The following is a 20,241-nucleotide window of genomic DNA, read 5'->3' as shown; positions in this document are numbered from 1 at the left end:
CCAACAGAGCTAGGTTCCCTCCTTCCTTCCTCCCTGACCATTTCTCTTAGCTTCCAGGTGAGTCTCAATTATAAAAATCATTTCTAAACGGTTTAGTATTTCAAGGAAGGACACAGTCAAATGGTGGATGAAAACATTATCGTGGCTTCTTCTCCCTGTGGATCTGGAGCATAACATCTATCACTCCGCTTTGGATGTCTCTCTGCCTCTGCTGATTCTGCCAATTGAAAATGTTGGGATCGTGCAAGGCAGGGTAGCCCCTGTGATTCTCATGTGCCTTATGTAAATCCTATATGTACTATATACAACCTCTGGGTGTATTACAGTTTGTATCACCCACCTCCTATAGGAGTTCATGTGCATTGTTTCTGGTTCCTTGCTGTTACTAACAATTCTGCAGCAAAGAGCTTATATGTGTAACTTTGGCCAAGTATATAAAGAGCTGTAGAGTGCGTTCCTATAAGTTAAAGTGTTGGGTCAAAAGACATACATATGTACATATTTCTTTAATTTTACACACTTTGTCTCAAACATCAAACTTAAAGAAAACAGAAGGTCTTGGGGAGCCCATGATGGCCTCTGAAGGAGCTGTAAAGCTGTGGTGTAAACACTGCTGAATTATTGAGACCACTTGGACATATTTTTCTAACTAGATATGGATGTGAGGGGATTTGGGTTGGGTGTTGGTGTTTGCTTTTCATCCACATGTTTTTCTCTTTGAACATTTAGGCAAATTTTTAGTGGCAATTAATTCAAAATATGTTCTGAGTGTTCTGACTGCCCTCCCAATCTGTGTTGAATACCTTAGACAAATAAAAAAAATTCTAGCCCACCCACAGTATTTGGAGACCTGGAAAATCAAGTCCACTCACATGTAAGCTGTCCCCGTCTGATCTTATACTAAATCTTCTTCCCTCTAAGAGTCATTAATTGTAGACATTTTCTGTTACTGGTTCTATAAGCTCACTAGTGGCTGATTTTTACTCCATTTTCTAAAAAACAGAAAGAACACATAGCACTATATAAATAACTTTTTTTAAAAAATCAGACAATACAGAAAAAGTATAAAGAAGAAAATAAATATCACCTGTATCACCTATAATCCCACCACTCAGAGATAATCAGTATTAACATGTTGGTGAATCTCCTGCTAAACTTTGAGGTAGGTGTGTGTATGTGTGTGCATATATATGCTTATATATAGCCTGTGATATATATGTGTGTATATGGGTACATATATATTTAAATAAAAACAGGGACTATGTATCCTTCATTATTTCTCCTTCATGGCGATTTTTCTATCTTCACACTCTGGCAATACCTGTCTCTGATCAGCCTGTTCCTCTGCTCTTCCATTCAGAGAGTCCTTCCTAGTCCAAATGCTCTCTTTACTTTGGCCCTGTGTATTAGTCAGGGTTCTCCAGAGAAACAGAACCAATAGGCTACATATAAAGTGATTTACTATAAGGAATAGGCTCAGGCGATTATTGAGGCTGAGAAATCCCACAATCTGCCATCTCCAAGTTGGGACCCAGGACAGATAGTGGTGTAGTTCAGGCCAAAGGCCTGAGAAGCAGGAGAGCCCGTGGTGTAAGTCCCAGTCTGAGGGCAGGAGAAGACCCAGCTCATGCAGTCAAGTCAAAATTAACCATCACATCCGGTAAACTTGGGCAGGATAGAAACCTCTTAGAATTTGCAAGTCTACCCCTTTTCAAGTTTTCAAGGGACTGTGTGCTGATTGAGGCCTTGGCGTGCTGCTGATAGCACATCAATTTTGAAACGTTATGAAGTTCTCCAGTATGATCAGAGTGGCTTTGGGCACCCAGCGCAGTCCTGCAGCTGCCACGAGGCGTGTTTATTGTATCAACTGAGGCTTGACCACTCCTGGCCTATTGTTCTGAATGGGAGTTTAGCATCCCTCAGGGACACGGCAGCCCAGAGGAGCCTTTTGCTGTCTCTGACCTTGGTTCCTTCATTGTCCTCAAAATTCACTGCTATTTGTTAAACTTCTCTCACCATTGTAAAAAAGCATATCATTTTTCATTATTTTTCTCATAATCTTCTGCTCCTTGGCTTTCTTTGCCCATTGTAAGTTGCTGTTATGGACCAGGAGAGATTAAAACCTTAAGAAGAAGAACAACAACAACAATGACAACAAAAAGAAATTGCTAACTATGTGAGGTGATTGATGTGTTGATTAGCTTGATTGTGGTGATCATTTCTCAATGTATACCTATCTCAAAACACCAAGTTGTATACCTTAAATATGTTCAATTTTTACTTGTTAACTATACCTCAATAAAACTGAAAAAAGAAAGAACAGAAAAAGGAATCTCTGTAGCTTAGTTGGCAGGCTTCGTTTTCATGCAGCACTTCCGTCTTGGCACCCATGGTCTCGTTTGGGAGACAGGACAGACATGATAGCATAAGCCACATGGCAGAAATGATGGAAAGTGAGAAAGTGTCCTAAGATGAGGTTCCCAAAATGTGGTTGGGGAATCTTGCATCAGAAGCGCCTGTGGAGCTTGTTAAACCGCAGAGATCTAGGCCGCACACCTGACTTGCTACATCAGAATCTCTGGCCGCAGATCCCAAAAAACAGCATTCTTAGCAACTCCCTCAGCCCTTTGCTCACCATCGCCTTCCCACTCCCTACACATGATTCTGATACTCCTAAACTAAAGGTATAGGGAAAGGTTGAATGGAAGAGAAAGGATTCAAGGTGTGTCAGGACTTAGGTAAGCAGACAAAAGCTGAAAGGCAATTCAGGCAGGGGGATTTATATGAGCAAATTCAGCCAGGCAAGAATGTTTGTGCCTGCAGTCCGTCCCTGCGGGTCATCAAGTGGACTGCACTCGCTTCTTCCCCCATCAAAATGCCACTCGGAAGGTGAAATTCCTTATTCACTGCAACAAGCTTCCTGTAAGAATGTGGTCCTTTCTGCTGCCACAAATAGGCCAGACTCACACTAATCCGAATATTCAACTCTGGGAATGAGCGTCTGTCTGCAGAGGGAGAGATGATATTTCCCTACATCCAAAAAGGAAAATATAATCAGTAAGGACCAGTATTATTTTTTTTTTAACTTTCTTCTACTTTATTTTAACTTGTGGCACATGCCTAAAGGCTATATCTTATAGAACCTACATGCAGTAGGAAAAGTGGGAAAGAGTCTGTGGCATGTGAAATCACATTAAAATCCCAGGAAGCCTCCTGTAATTCTTGCTCTTGCCACCCACCTTTTGCTTCCCTCCGTTTTTTCTCACTCATCTATCTACCCACTTGCTCCCACTCTGAATTTTTCTACCTTTTTAGTGCTTATCCACCCTTTTTAAAAAGACTTTATTTTTTCAGAGCAGTTTTAGGTTCACAGCAAAATTGAGTGGAAGGTACAGAGATTTCCCACGTACCCCCTGCTCCCACGCATACAAAGCCTTCCCCACTATCAGCATCCCCCACCAGAGCAGTGCATTTGTCCACTGAAGAATCTACAATGACATATCATTATCACCCAAAGTCCATAGTTTACAGTATGCTTCACTCTTGGCGTTGTCCATTCTGTGGGCTTGAACAAATGAATAATGACATGTATCCATGATTATAGTATCATACAGAGTATTTTCATGGCTCTAAAAATTCTTTGTGCTCCCTCCCTTTTGTAATTCACCAGCCAAAACTACCTTACAGATGTATCCATTTATTCCTTCTGCTTATCCCCTATTCTTTTTTCCTACCCACTTCCTGTCTTACTCATCCGTACATCTCTTCTTTCTGGGGGCTGGAGGTAGAGGAGGTGACAGGAATTTGTGGAGTCTGTCAATAATGGGGGATAGTGCTGCTTGTTTGTGAAAGCCGAGGACCTGGAGGTACGAAATCAATCAGTGCACTTGAAGGTAAACAGGTGGTCCTACTGGCGTATACATCCAAAATGACATAAATACAGTAATATATTGCCTTTTTCATTCTCAGAGGACTTTACCAACATGAACTCATTTTTACAGGCGTCATCGTTATCTCAGAAGTCCTGTAATGTGATGTTTTTGCTTTGATTTAAGGTTTCCTGGGGCCATTATATCTCCCTTTATCATTGGATATATCTCTGTTTTCAGGCTTTGTGCATTTTAGCCTCATAAAATAATTTCTTCATACTTATATGACTCTTTCCCTTTGGAAAACAGAGTTATAAAAAATGAATTCACTCTAAAGCCTTTCCAGGAAATGTAGGAAATATATTTTCCTGGGAAATCAATAGCCTAGGATGGAGGTACAAAAGGCCTCCACCTCCTTTTCTACGGCTTCTCACCATCTGTTTTATTCTGAATTTAGTCAAAGGTTAATTGAGCAAAAGGATACTCAGTTGTCCCTGTGAAGACAGAGTCAGGGAGGCGAAGGCAATGTCTGGACGTAGTCTATTTTCGTGAGTTTGAATGGATTTCATCTCGATCAAATTGTGCTGCTCTGAAGTTGGTTGGCCTGCCAAACCCCTTGCCTTCTGACTCACCACTGAGGCCTTCTGTTTGGGAACACATAGCCTTCTCTGTCTGCTTCCCTTTTTATCCTTTTACAGTAGATGCCCTGTGGCCTGAAAAATAAAGACCCCGTCTCCGAAGTTCATCAGTTGGTCTTTTGAGATTGAGGAGAGCAATAAAAGTCCAAGTGAATTTGGCAAAGAATCCCAAGCATCCACTATGACGAGCATTTCTACTTATCAAACCACAGCAAGGGCAGTGCTGTTTAATACATTACCATTAAAATTTCTTTTGAATTATTTAATGAAGGACTCATTAATCACCTTTGCCTATTTAGTTTTGTAAAGTCAGCATTCAGCCATCCTCAAAACTTACAACATAGGTTTAATGTACAGTTTCCATTTAGCTCTCCAGGACTCATTGAAAGGCAGCAGGAAGTGTCTTTGCCTCGCCTTTGCCTTCGATGTGTCCTATGCTGGTGGTTTCAACAGAGGTGGAACTCCTAGAAAGTGTGCTGCCTCACCCAGCAAGTATACCCATTGCAGTAGGACCATTGGCACCTTTCTTGCAAAATCCTAGTGATTTCTTTCAAAGGAGATTTAGATGATAACGTTTTAAGGGAAGTTGAAATAATAAAGCTGTTTCAGTGGAGAGAGGGATGTTGAATTATAGGAACCATGGAATGAAAACAATGTTGTTTAATTGTTTGAAAAATCACATTTTATGATGTAAAGAATATCTGTGAGTTTTCTAATTTAAAAATCCCCTTCAGGCAATGGCTGTGTGGTTGGTTTTTTATTTTGTTTTTCTTTTTTTTTTAACAGACATTATAATTTGGGTAGTGTGACAGATACAGACAACAGTGCTTGAAAGGAGGGTGAGGGTGTGAGATGGCTCATTACCAGACACAGTCTTTTTAGAAAAATGTGAACAAAAGGAGGTGATTAGATGACTTCATTCCCTCCTGAATATAAATGGGAAGGCATGCCACCATCCGTTCTTCCCCCCCATACAAATACTATAGACAAACAAATAAATATTGTTGATAAAGTAATCTGCATATGTTTTAGCTCTCAAAAAACTATGGTACTGTTGAATTCTAGTACAGTTCTCTCCATTTCTAAGAATAAAAAAGTGAATACTCGTGCTGAGTGTGAGAATAAGTGACTACTGGAGATACTGCAGTGAGCAACAGCCCGGCTCGGTGGAGAGTTGTAATGACGGACAAACTTGAGTTTGGAGGAACATCATACTGGATAAGGACTTGGAATCAGAGAAAAACCAGAAAAGTGTGTATTAACAGATGAGAAATTTGTGCTTTGACTTTTAAAAATAAAACAGTTTTATTGACATGTAATTCACCATTTAAAAGTGTATAACTCACTGAATTTTAGCAAATTAACAGAGTTGTGTGATGATCACCACCATCTTATAACATTTTCATCACACAATAAATAACCCTGTACCCGTTAGCGGTCACTCCCTCTAGCCCTTGACAACCACTAATCTACTTCCTGTCTCTGTAGATTTTGCCTATTCCGGACATTTCGTGTAAATTGAATCATGCAATACTGGTTCTTTTGTGTCTGGCTTCTTTCACTTAGCATGATAGTTTCAAAGTTCATCCATGTTGTAGAATAAATCAGTACTTCTTTCCATGTCATGGATGAATAATCTTCCATTGCACGGATATGCCAGGTTTGTTTATCCATTCATCAGTTGATGAGCTTCTGGATTGTTTCCACATTTTGGTTATTATTAATAATGCTGCTGTGAAAAGTCATGTGCAAATTTTCTGTGGACATATGTTTTCATTTCTCTAGGAGTGGAATTGCTGGGTCAAATGGTACCTCTATGTTTAAGTTTTTGAGGGACTGCCAAGTTTTCCACAACAACTGCACCTTTTGACTTTCCCACCAGCAACGTATGAGCATTCCAGTTTCTCCACATTCTCATCAACACTTGTTATTGTCTGTTTTTTGCTTTTTATTATAGCCGCCCTGATGAGCTTGAAGTAGTATCTCGTTGTGATTTTTTTTTAAAGATTTTATTTTTTCCGTTTTCTCCCCAAAGCCCCCCAGTACGTAGTTGTATATTTTCAGTTGTGGGTCCTTCTAGCTGTGGCATGTGGGATGCCACCTCAGCATGGCCTGATGAGTGGTGCCATGTCCATGCCCAGGATCCTAGCTGGCGAAACCCTGGGCCACCAAAGCAGAGTGCCTTAACCACTTGGCCACGGGTCCAGCCCCTCATTGTGATTTTGATTAGCATTTCCTAATGGTTAATGCTGTTGAGTATCTTTTCATGTGCTTATTGGCCATTTGTATATCTTCTTTGGAGAAATGTCTATTCAAGTTCTTTACCAATTTTTTATTATCATTTTTATTTTTGAGTTGTAAGAGTTCTTTATACATTCTGGATACTAGACCCTTATCAGATATATGATTTGTAAATATTTCTCCCATTCTGTGGACTTTTTTTCCACTTTCGTGATAATGTCTTTTGACACATAAAAGTTTTTGATTTTCATGAATTCCAATTTATCTATTTTTTGTCTTGTTGCTTGTGCTTTTGTTGTCATCCAAGAATCCATTGCCAAATCCAAGATTGCGAAGATTTCCTCCTCTGTTTTCTTCTAAGAGTTTTATAGTTTTAACTCTTGAATCCATTTTGAGTTAATTTTCATATATGCTGTAAAGTAGGAGCACAAATTCTTTCTTTTGTATGCAGATATCCAATGGTCCCAGTACCATTTGTGGAGAAGATGGTTCTTTCCCTGTTGAAAGGTCTTGGCACCCTTGTCAAAAATCAATTGACCATGGGTTCATTTCTAGAATCTCGATTCTATTCCATTGATCTATAGATCTATCCTTTACCAGTACTAAACAGTCTTGTTACTGTAGCTTTGTAGTAAGTTTTGAAATTGGAAAGTGTACCCTCTTTGTTCTTTTTTTTCCAGAATTTTAAGAGTTTGTGAAGGATTCATGTGAATTCTTCAAACTTTTGGTAGAATCAATCAGTAGAGCCATCTTATCGTGGGCTTTAACTTGTGGGAAGTTGTTTTGAATACTAATTCAATCTCTTTACTTGTTATAGGCCTCTTCAGATTTTCTGTTTCTTTGTAAGTCAGTTTTGGTAGTTTGTGTCTTTCTAGAAATTTTTTTTTTTACTTTTTTAATGATTGCCCTAGAGGTTGCAATATATATTTAGAACTAGTCCAAGTCCACTTTCAAATAACACCGAGTAGCAGTTAAGTTCATGCGTTCCACTTCAGTAGCCCAGGGTTCGCCAGTTCGGATCCCAGGACTGGCCATATGCACTGCTTATCAAGCCATGCTGTGGCAGGCATCCTATGTATAAAGTAGAGGAGCATGGGCATGGATGTTAGATCAGAGCCAGTCTTCCTCAGCAAAAAGAGGAGGATTGGTGGTAGATGTTAGCTCAGGGCCAATTTTCCTCAAAAAAAAAAAACAAAGAATAAGAAAAATAAAAATTATCTTCACTTTTTCCATCTCTCATGGTTTCTTTCCTTATGTAGATCTGAGTTTCTGATCTAAAGCATTTTCTTTCTCTCTGAAGAACTTTTTTGTTAAACATTTCTTGCAAGGCCAGTCTACTGGCAAAAAATTTCCTTGATTTTTGTATGTCTGAGAAAGTCTATTTCTTTTTGACTTTTGAAGGAAAATTTCACAGGATACAGAATTCCTGGTTGGTGGGATATTTTCCTCAACATCTTAAATATTTCACTCCACTCTCCTCTTGCTTGCATGGTTTCTGAGGAGAAGCTGGATATACTTCTTATCTTAGCTGCTCTATAGATAGGTAAGCTATTTTTTTTCCTCTGACTTCTTTCCCCATTTTTTCTTTATCTTTGATCTTTCTGGAGTTTGAATATGATATGCCTAGGAACTTTTTTTGTGGCATTTATCCTGCTTGATCTTGTCTGTACTTCCTGGATCTGTGGTTTGGTGTCCGATGTTAATTTGAGGCAATTCTCAGTCACTGTTCTTTCAAATATTTCTTCTGTCCCTTGCTCTCTCTCTTCTCCTTCTGGTACTCTCATCACGCATATGTAACACCTTTAGTAGTTGTCCCACAGTTATTAGATATTCTGTTCCATTTTTTTAAGTTTTTTTTCTCTTTGCTCTTTAGTTTCAGAAGATTCTATTGACATATCCTCAAGTTCAGAGATTCTTTCCTCAATGGTCCAGTACTAATGCATCAAAGGCATTCTTCCTTTCTATTACAATCACGCATCGCTTAACAATGTGGATACATTCTGAGAAATGTGTCATTAGATGATTTTGTTGTGCAAACATCACAGAGCATACTTACATAAACCCAGATGGTGTAGCCTACTCTACACCTAGGCTATATTGTACTCATCTTATGAGACCACCACCATATATGTGGTCTGTCGTTGACCGAAATGTCGTTATATAGTGCTTTTGATCTTTAGCATTTCATTTTTCTTCTTTCTTAGTATTTCTCTCTGATTACAACACCCATCTGTTCTTGCATGTTGTCTAATTTTGCCATTAGAACCCTTAGCATATTAATCATAGTTATATTAAAATCCTGGTCTGATAATTCTAACATTCCTGCCATATCTGACTTTGTTTCTAGTGTTTGCTCTATCTCTTCAAACTGTGAATGTTTGAAGGTTTTTTACCTTTTCGTATGCTTTGTAATTTTTTCTTGGAAGGCAGATATGATGTACTAGGTAAAAGGAACCACAGTAAATAGGCCTTTAATAATATGGTGGTGGGGTGTGGGGGTGGGGGGAGTGTTCCAAAGTCCCATGATTAGGTCTCAGGCTTTTGGTGAGTTTATGTCCCTAGATTGTGAACTTCACCAGTGCTTCTCAATTTTCTTTTTCCTCCCAGAGGTGGGACAGGGAGACTAGAGGGAGCTGGATTGGGGGATTTCCCTTTCCCTAGGCATGTTAGGCTCTGATAAAATCCCAGTAGGTTGGGCTCTGGGAAAATCATCTCTCTGGAGAGCAGACGTTGTTACAAAGAACAGACTGCCCTGGTTTATTTCAAAATGGCTGCATTTCCCTTCTTCCTTCTGAAGCATGAGGGGGATTTTCCTCCTATCTTCATTGTGAGAAGTTACTGGTAGAGCTACTAGAGGTAAAACTCACAAAAGTGAAGATGTGCTCCCCTGTGACTGGGCCCCCTGGAGACTTTTCACGCTGAGCCTCCAGCTATTCATCAATTACAGTTCAGGTTTTCCTGCCCCTGTACTTATTCCCATGGAAACTTCTGCTCATGGGTTTCTGCTCCAGCAAGTTTTGATTCTCTGTGTCTGCCTGCCTGTCTCTCCAATTTGAGGGTTAGCTTTTTCCCCTAACAGTTCCCTAACAATTCCCTAAACAGTTCCCTAACAGTTGTAAGAAAAGTTAGGGTTTCTGTTTTTTCAGTTTGTTCAGCTATTTACTTGATGTTAGAATGGAGTAATGACTTGCAAGCTCCTTAAATGCTGGACCAGAAACCAAAAGTTCTCTATCTTCTTTTTTGATATATGGCATTTTACAGCTGTGTATTTGTCTCTAAGCACTGCTTTAACTGCATCCCATAAGTTCTTTTTCTAAGTTGTGTTTTCTTTTTTTTTTCATCTCAAGATAATTTCTAATTTCCTTTGTTGTGCTTAGCCTTTCTATAGGGGATAACCTTTCTTTTCCATCGTTGGATTGATTTCAGAGAACATTAGTAACTCCGGGCCTCCGGATTTGCACTTTCACCTTCAGACAGTAGTTCCTGACGAACAGAGGAGCTATAAGTAGACGTGAGTGGCTGGGGAGGAGAAGCTACAATTAAGCCCTAGCTTTTGAAGCCACCCCGTGTCCTGTGTCCTTCTAAACCACTGGTTCTCAACTAGGGGAGATATTGTCCTTCCCACTCACCCAGCACCTACCTATCCAGTGTCTCACTACCTCTTCACAATGGTCCCTGAGGTAGGTGAAATGTCACAATCTGAGATGAGGTTGAGTGAAGCCTTAAAACTGAAGTGACCTATCAGTTGGTAGCAGAGCCTGGACGACCACCTTCCAGTCCAACTGTTTCCCAAAAAAAACACCATAGCTACCTGGACCTCCACTTGCTTTGTTCACTCTGCTTTTCAAAAGCAGATCATCATGCATTGTCTTGTGAGTATATGTCTGGCATATTGGTAGACTAAGGGGCTTCTCCTAGCTAAGAATGCTTTGCATGGTCTTATGATCCCCTATTGAATGTCTCCCTCTGCAAAAAGAGCGGAAACTCCCTGCAGGTGCAGCATTTGGCACAGAGTAGACACTCAGTAAATTTTTGTTGAATGAATTAGGAGATATGAGAGATAATATACCAAAATGTTAGCTTGATTATCTCTAGGAGCTTGAAATGAAGGTTGCAGCTTCCTCAGGCAGAGGTTGGGAAATTGGACATGGTCCTAGGATTGGTGGGGGAAGAGAAATTGTAAACCTGTACATTGCTTGTTTGGCCTATAGGATTCTAATTTGGTTATCATTAATAATACTGGTAAGCATTATTTGACCTGTTAAATTCCTCACATTTCAACTTCCTTTTCTCCTTGGATTGTTCATACTACCACTTTTTACCTTTATTAAAAGACCAGTTTTAACCCTGCTTAAAAGTTCAGTGTCCTCAGATTTTGTCCCCTAAAGATCTTATCAAGAACATAACTTATGGGCCAGCCCCAGTGGTCTAGTGGTTAAGTTTGGCAAGGCTCTGCTTGGGCAACCTGGGTTCAGTTCTCAGGCATGGGCCTACACCACTCGTCAGTAGCCATGCTGTGGCAGTGGCTCACGTACAAAAAGAGGAAGTTTGGCAACAGATGTTAGCTCAGGGTGAGTCTTCCTCAGCAAAAAAACCCCCCATAACTTAAAGAAAAATCTTTTGTGATGTATGACATCACTTATCATTAAATTATCCTGATGTTGACTCTGTCTTAAGATTTGTTGGTAGTGCCATGAGTTGATTCTGACTCCTAGTGACCCTGTGTACAGCAGAGCGGAACCCTACCTGGTCTTTTTGCATGATCCTCTCAGCTTCACTATTCATAGGGTTTTTGTGGGCAATTTTTTTTCAGGAGTGGGTGGCCAGGTCCTTCTTCCTAGTCTGGAAGCTCTGCTGAAAACTGTCCACCATGGGTGACCCTGCTGGTATTTAAATACTGATGGCATAGCTTTCAGCATCACGGCAACACGCGACCACCACAGTATGACAACTGAAAGACAGATGGTTCCCTGACCAGCAAATGAATGCGAGCCATTGCAGTGAGAGCCTGAATCTTAGCCATTACACCACTAGGGCTGGCTTAAGGTTGCTGGTCTCAATTTTCTCATCCATAAAATGGCAATAATGGTCCTTTCTTAGCTAACTGAGACCTTGCCTGAGTATAAAATGATTTAAAGCACATGAAAGCATTCTGAACAGTACTGTGTAAATGGCAAGGCCCTTCCAGTTATGGGTAACTCTGAAAAATGGTGTTCATATGAGTTATGTAATATAACCAGTTGTCATGCAACTATTAAAGGAGTTTGCTAGAATAAAACAAAGTGCATTCAGACTTTGTGCTCCTGACTTACAGTGCTAACCTGAGTAAATAGGACTTCTTTTCCTAGTAATTTGGTTAAAAGTTCTAAAGCTGTATTTTGCCTTGGGCTGTCCTGACAATTACAATCCCTTGACCTTTGTTTCTCCATAGGTGTTACAGAACATCTTGGACACTGAAAGAGATTATGCTAAAGAACTTCAGTCTCTTCTTGTTACTTACTTAAGACCCCTGCAGTCTAATAACAAGTAAGATTTATATTTTAAACCCCTTGCTAAATAAAGCAAGATAATGTCAGCATATGGAGTCATTACTCTTATGTCACTGAATAATTGATTTTGCCCTTTAGAAGAATTTCCACAGATCACAGGTTGCCAAGAACATGGTCAAGGCAACAAATTAGACAAGATGTTGCTTTTGGAGAGCTTGGCTTGCTTTCTTTTCTGGCTGTGGAAGGAGTGAGCAGATCTGCATTTCTGTCGGTCACAATTTTTACCTTGCATATTTTCAAAGTGGTACATCTGGTTTTACCTTACAGAAGAAGGACTTGCTGGTGTTTTTATGCAGAAAGCACATAAAGTGGAAATTCTTGTGCTTACCCTGACCTTTGCTTGCCAGGGCAGAAACTCTTTCCCATGCTCTGACAATGGAAAGAGTGGCATTTTGTGAATGTTCATAAGAGCACTTCAAGCCAGTATTTCATCCAGGCAAAAGTGAATGATAAAGGGATGTTAAAATGTTTTTTTTAAAATAAAATGTTCAAACCTTATTCTGGTCTTAGAAATCTGAAGTGATTGTCTGAGGCCTGAATCGAAAACGTAGTTTTCACAAAAGAAAAATATTGACCATTCATTTTTTTATGCTTGTGGGCATGGCATATTTAACAAAGAGTGGCTAACTACATTTTTTGTGTTTTTATTTTAATTAATTAAACTTTATGAGAGATTAGGATCTATAAGTCAAGTAGAAAATTTCGCAGTCCATCCATATAATGGAGGACAAAAGCCTTCTCTCTTATCTCAGTCAGTTTACTTTTGCTGGACAGTTGCCTAAACTGTTGTCTTCGGGCTTGAAAATAAGTTTAATATATTTCACTATTTTTTTCCTTTTTTCCAAATTATGCTTGCTTAATCTGGTTTTACCTAATGTCTTGCTAAATTTCCCACTTGGTTATTTTCATCGCCCTATGGGAATCTTACTTCAGTTTGAAAGGATTTTGTATTCCTGTATTTTATAAGAGTTTAAACATGATCAACAACAAAGTGCCTTTTGTTATTATTATGTAAAACATGAAGCGTTCTGTGAATCATAGTCCTTAGAGCTGAATGGAACCTCAGTGAATCATTGGGTCTAGTGCCCTGGAAGAAATGACTATCCCCACTGAATAAATAAGAAAACTAAAGTCCAGAGAGGCTTACTGCCATACCCATCACAAAGCCAGTAAGTGGCCAGACTGAACCCACTGTGTCTCCTGCCACAGAGTGAAAGTGCCTTCTGTTTTCTGGAGGGGACAGGCGCAGGAGGAGAGGGAAACTGAAGTGGTAACCCTGGGGGGGCGGATGGTAAGATTTCAAATGAAGGAGTGACTGATTAGCAATCAAGAAACAGTAAGAGGAAAGACAAGGAAGAGAGCCACGGCAGAGGAGGTGAGAGGCCTGATTCAGAACTGCTCTGTTCCCAAATAAATTCAAAATGCAGTTATAGGAAGTTTCCTTTGGTTCTGTCTTGTAGACCCCAACGTGATTTGAGCAAACCAGACTGTTTATTGTCTGATCCCGAAGGGGCCAAATATGCCCCCAATCAAGTTCAGGTAAGCCCCCAAGTCAGGTTCTTGTTGTTATGAGAGAGCAGCAGCCAAGGAAGCTGGCTGGCTAAAGGTTTCGCTTTTGACACCCACAATAGGGGTTTTCCAGCTCGTGGTTCAGGAGGGCATTATAGCAGAAGAACTGGGAACTTTTAGACTCTCAGGGTTACTGGTAATGTTTGTTTGGGTCTTCATTTTCATTGTCAGCGAAAATGACTCTCTTGGAAACACTCCCCTTGTATTATTATATTAAGGAGAAAGAATATGTGGCAGACACTGGCTTTTTAAGTAAATCTTCAGAAAAGTTTTCTCCAAAAAAGTGATTAAGAGCATGGACTCTGGAGCTAGAATGTTTTGGTTCAAATTCTGGTTTCATCATTCACTGGCTTTGTGACGTTGGGTGATTTGCTTAACCTCTCTGAGCCTGGGTTTCCTGATATGTAAAATGGAGATAGCAATAGCACCTACCTCATAAAGCTGTTGTAAGGTTAAAATGAGCTATTATTTGTAAAATTGTTGCATAAGTGTCAAGTGCTGTATGAGTGTTGTTGGCTTGCATTGTTATTATCACTCGCTATTTGACAGGGAAAGAATGGATGAGAAAACTCTTAGTACGGAGGCCCTGGATAAAATTGTTTAGTTTGTCTTTATTTGACTCCATTCCACTCCAAAAACAAACAAGGAAACTAGAACTATTTTCTCCCCCCCACTCCTTTCATAAAGATTTCCTTTCCTTTAGGATCATTATTCTTATTACAGAAAAGGGAGTCAAGGAAAGAAGCATTAGAAAGTTGCTTAAGATCACAGAGGTGGTGTTAATTAAAAAGCAAAAGTTAAAATGTGGGGATTGCTTCCCCTGTCCCATTTTCCAGTTATTAACAAACTATCAGTTAACTAGGCTAGAGATAGATAACTGGAGTCATCTTCAAGGTCTATTCACTGAAACTACCTATGCATATTTTTCAGCCTGAGTTCTGTGGAGTTTACGTCTTTATTGGGAAACTTTGAGGAGGTATGCACATTTCAACAGACGCTCTGCCAAGCCTTGGAAGAATGTTCTAAGTAAGTGTCACGTAGCACCCTTAGGATAGCCAGCAGTATTGTGTTTTGTTTTCCTTTTAGCTATTGTCTTAGATAGGGGCACTTTATGTTTGTCCATTTGTTACAACTTTCATAAATTGTCCCAGTACAGAGAAAACACACTAGGTGGTGGTATTCACATTGTCAAACCACATGGAGTAAATTATTTCTGACTTTATTTAAAAATCATATCAGTTTACTGCTTCTGGTCGGTATAAGAGACAAATAAGGTCTCAGTGGACCATGGATGATGCTTTTGACATAGATTAGTTATTTTCTTTTGTACGTTGCAAATTACTTGGAAAAGTTATTCAGATTATTCATTCAGTTTTGCAAGCTTGTTCTCTTTTAGTCATGTCTACTATATTAATAGTTGAAACACATAAAACATGGGGAAAGGGAAAGTATAACTTTATATAAACCACGGCACATATTTATGGCTTGCTAGATTGTTGAGTTGTTCAACTTCATACTGCAGAATGAACTGTAATGATCATCAGACAATATATTTCTGTAACAAGATTAATTTTCCAATCAGTGTATCTCAGAGAAGTTGGCGACTTTCATTGTGTATAGGGAAATTGGGGCAATTGCCTGTTTCTTGAGCTTTATGGGACAAAGGTGGTTTCTAGGGAGGAAGATGGTGAGAGCCCACACTAAAGAGACCTGCAGAGCCACTCCAAATGCTGTTAGGGATCCAGATTATTGATGGAAAGATGGTCACTAAGTGAGAAGAACAGATCACAAACTAGATTTGTAATCTTTGTTTTCCATTTTATAGAGAAACATGTAGAAGAAAGTCCATGGAATATGCCCAAATTGTTATAATAGGTATCTCTGAATGGTGGAATTCTCAGTAATTTTTTTTCTTTCATGTGCTTTTCTGATTTTTCTACAAATGAAAACAGGTGGATCGTAATTTAAAAAATTAATTTTAAAAGTCTTGAGGCCGCCTTGACTAGCAATCACCAGACCACCAAGACTACATAATACTCATTTGTGATGTGTCATTTTTGAATTTGATTAGTTTTGTCTGTCTTTGAACTTCACATAAATTAGCCAAGAGTATTTTGGTGTGCCCGACTAAAAATTTGAATTATGATTTGAATAAGCATCTTTAAAAAATCCTATCTAGTAATTCCAAATAAATATCTGACCCTATGGATTGGTGCCATGTTTGGTGACTAGAGTTGAAAGCAGTGGTCAAGAACTTGCATTTCATGGATTAAATGGTTCTATTATAGTTTCTCATTTAACTTTGACAAAAGAATTCAAAAGGTATGCATGTTATCAGGTTTAATTGGAATAATCTTCCTTTATCCCCTGTTTCCTAATTTAAATTTGTGTTTCACCTGTTTTCCTTACAGGTTTCCAGAAAACCAACACAAAGTAGGAGGTTGTCTACTGAACCTCATGCCTCATTTTAAATCTATGTATCTGGCTTACTGTGCAAATCATCCTTCAGCTGTAAATGTACTCACCCAGCACAGGTAAATTGTTAGCACTTCCCCAAATAGGCTGTTTCACAATGAGATCCTTTCCTAGGACCAGCTCATTTGGAAATCCAAGGTCTCCAGTTGAACTCTTGATTATTCCCATTCATCAGGCCAGAAATTGATTCATCGTTGCGTGGGTTGATTGTCTATTAATGCAACAAGTCATGTACTGAGCATCTACCCTGTGCAAGGTCCTGTTCCAGCTGATGGGGATACAGTAGCGAACAAGGAAGAGAGGGTTTCTCCTCTCACGGAGCATAGAATCTTAAGGGAAATACAGACATGAAATTAAACGTTGTAAACATGTATCGTAAAAGGGTAATTCATAGGATGCTGGGAGACTTTGCAGTGTGGGGTAGGGTAAGGGAAGGGTCAGGTGATGCTTTCCTGAAGTAAAATTCTGTTTAGATCCAATGGTTTAGCCTTCCCCTGCCCTGGTGGATGTTTTATCTGAGTTGCCGACAAACAGCTAAATTGCCTAGCTTCATCTCTTTTTCACTTTCCCTTGGGTAGAGGAAGTTTCAAACAGTGCTTTGGCTAACAGGCAGCTATTAACATGGAGAGGCGGAAGGAAACCAACACTGTGAACTGTGTGGCAGGTACTTTAAGCAACGCGCTCTGATAATAATTATACATGAATATAAATTGTTTCAAATTAGTGGAGAACAACAGAATAGTGTCTCCTTTGAGAGTTCTTACAAAGGACCCAGATAAGTTCACATCTCTCCTACCCTTCCTTACCCTCGGATTCCTCATCCCGGACACATTTCACTGTCACATTCGTCTGGGCTGGAATACTGTATGATAGGTTTAAAGATGCAGTTTTAACTTTGAAATCATGTACTAGAAATTGACGTGGGACACTAGCAAGAACAACATACAGACGCTCTTAGGACTTAACCTGGAGACTAGATTCAGAATGGACATGGATTCTCGAGGCTGCTCAAGACTGAAAAGAATGTTCTTCTCTTAATCTGGCCCAAACTTGAACTCCCAGACCCAGGCTAGAATACTGTTGATACCAACCCTCAGAAGTGGTGGCAATTTTGGTTTTGTCCTGATTTCTTAGGAGCTTTATTGACTTTATATAGCTATTATGCAAGGGCATTTTTAAGGTAAAGTTCAGTAGGTCCTACTTGATTGAAGGTCAATTTTATTACCCCTGATCAAAGTTCTGAACTCTTGTGGAATAGCAAATGTCGAAGTTGGAGTTTGAAGAAAGAGGAGCCATGACTCTGGGTTATGTAGGCAAGTGGCTCAACTGCTTAGAGCTAATATTAGCTAGTAATAACACTGACAATGTGCCAGGCACATGACGTAAAAGCCTATGAGGGAGTCACTATTATTACCATCTCTGCTTTACAGATAAGACATTGGAAGGTCAAATAATCTGCCCAAGAACTTGTAGCTGTTAAGTGGTTGAACCAGAATTAGAATCCAGGTCTGTCAGATTTCTAAAAAAATATTTTTATTAAGGTATATATTTTACCTAAAAAGAGAGTAATCTAAATGCAAATTCAAAGAATTATAATAAAATGAACACCCATGTACGCGCTACCCAGCTTAAGAAATAAAATGTTACCATTTCCTTTTTTATGTAACGCTTCATTGAATTATAATTCACATGCCATACAGTTCACCCATTGAAAGTGTATGGTTTAATTGTTCTTAGTGTATTCAGAGTTGTGCAACCATCACCACAATCAAGTTTAGAACATTTTCATCACTCCCCAGACAAACCCATGCTCAGTAGCAGTCACTCCCCATTGCTAGCCCAAGGCAACCACTAAAATACCTTATGTCACTATGGATTTGCTTATTCTGGAAATTTCATTTAAGTGGGATCACACAACATATGGTCTTTTGTGTTGGCTTCTTTCACTTAGCATAATGCGTTCAAGGTTCATCCATGTTGTAGCGTGTATCTGTATATGGCTTTTTAAATTGCCAAAAAATATTCTGTTGTGTGGATACTGCATGTTGCTCTTCCATTCACCAGTTCGTGGACATGTGGATTGTGAATAGTGCTCCTGCGAGCATTCCTGTGCAAGTCTTTGTGTCGAGATGTTTTCTTTTCTCTTGGGTAGGTACCTAGGAGTGCAATTGCTGGATCATATGGTTACTCTATGTTTCACCTTTAGAAGAACTATCTGACAGTTTTCCAAAGTGGCTGGGCAAATTTATAGTCCCACCAGCAATTTCTGAGAGTTCTATTTTCTCCACATGCTCACCAACATTTGTTATTATCAGTCCTTTTGTTTATAGTCCCCATAAGTGGGTGTGAAGTGATGTCTCATTGTGATACTGATTTGTATTTCCCTAATGAATAATGATGCTGAGCATCTTTCATGTGCTTATTAGCAATTTGTATATATTTATTTAGGGAAATATCTATTCAGATCCTTTGCCTATTTTTAAATTGGGTTATTTGTCTTATTATTGAGAAATTATTCACGTACCGTAAATTCACCATTTAAAAGTGTACTATTGAGTGGTTGTTAAAATATTCCCAAGGTTGTGCAACCATCACCACTACTTAGTTCCAGAACATTTTGACCATCCCAAAAAGAAACCTCATACCCAGTAGCAGTCACTCTCTATTTCTCCAGTGGCTGATGACGTTGAGAATATTTTCAAGTACTTGTTGGCTATTTTAATATCTTCTTTGGAAATATGCCTATTCAAATCCTTTGCCCAGTTTTTAGTTGACTTATTCTTCTTTTCATTGTTTTGTTGCAACACTTATTTACATATTTTTCTTTATTTACTCTCATCACATATATGATTTGCAAAAATTTTCTCCCACTTTGTGGATTGTCTTTTCGCTTTCTTGATGATGTCCTTTGAAGCACAAAAGTTTTAATTTTAAGTTTAATTTTGATGATATCCAATATATCTATGTTTTTCTTTTGTTGCTTGTGCTTTTGGTTTTATATCTAAAAAGCTGTTGCCTAATCCAGGTCGTGAAGATTTATGCCTATCTAAGAATTTTATAGTCTTAGCTCTTACATTTAGCTCCTTAAATCCATTTTTGCATTAACTTTTGCATATGGTGTGAGGTAGGGGTCCAACTTCGTTCTTTTGCATGTGGATATCTAATTGTCCTAGTGCCATTTGTTGATTTCTATTCTTATAAATTTGTTACATTGTGTTTTATGTCCCAGAATTGAGTCTATCTGGGTGAATGTTCTGTGTGAGCTTGAGAAGAATTTGTGTTCTGCTGTTGTTGAATGAAATATTTTATAAATGTCCATTAGATCCACTAGATTGATGGTGATGTTCAGTTCAACTATGTCCTTCCTAATTTTCTACCTGCTGGATCTGTCAATTACTGACAGAGGGATGTTGAAGTCTCTAACCATAATAGTGAATTTGTCTGTTTCTCCTTTCAGTTCTATCCGTTTTTGTCTCATGTATTTTGATGTTTTGTTGTTAGGTGTATTCACATGAAGGACTTAGTCTTGTTGGAGAATTAGCCCTTTTATCTTTATGTAATGCTCCCTCTTTATCCCTGATAATTTTCCTTGTTCTGATGTCAGCTTTTTCTGAAATTGATATAGCTAGTCCTGCTATCTTTTGATTATTAATATATCTTTTGCTATCCCTTTACTTTTTTGTTTTTTTTGCTTTTTATTAAGATTATGATAGTTTACAACCTTGTGAAATTTCAGTTGTACATTATTGTCAGTCGTGTTGTAGGTGCACCACTTCACCCTTTGTGCCCACCCCCACCCCCCATTTCCCCTGGTAACCACCAATCAGTTCTCTTAGTCTACATGTTTAACTTCCACCTATGAGTGGAGTCATACAGAGTTCGTCTTTCTCTGTCTGGCTT

The 20,241-nt window shown here is 39.0% G+C and overlaps 1 protein-coding gene across 5 annotated transcripts in view; it reads left to right on the top strand.

Annotated features, from left to right (window-relative positions):
- ARHGEF6 (Rac/Cdc42 guanine nucleotide exchange factor 6) overlaps positions 1–20,241 on the top strand; it is a 101,243-nt gene that overhangs the window by 43,001 nt on the left and 38,001 nt on the right. For all 5 annotated transcript variants that reach the window (XM_014832756.3, XM_044763376.2, XM_070501723.1 and 2 more), the window contains 3 exons: positions 12,180–12,274; positions 14,797–14,892; positions 16,278–16,400. In XM_014832756.3, the coding sequence (XP_014688242.1) occupies positions 12,180–12,274; positions 14,797–14,892; positions 16,278–16,400 (314 nt within the window). The remainder of the gene's footprint in view (positions 1–12,179; positions 12,275–14,796; positions 14,893–16,277; positions 16,401–20,241) is intronic.

This window comes from Equus asinus, chromosome X (assembly GCF_041296235.1).
Source record: "Equus asinus isolate D_3611 breed Donkey chromosome X, EquAss-T2T_v2, whole genome shotgun sequence".
Lineage (NCBI taxonomy): Eukaryota > Metazoa > Chordata > Mammalia > Perissodactyla > Equidae > Equus > Equus asinus.
The sequence above is the reverse complement of the archived record's forward strand: the minus strand, read 5'-3'. Positions and strand labels throughout refer to the sequence as shown.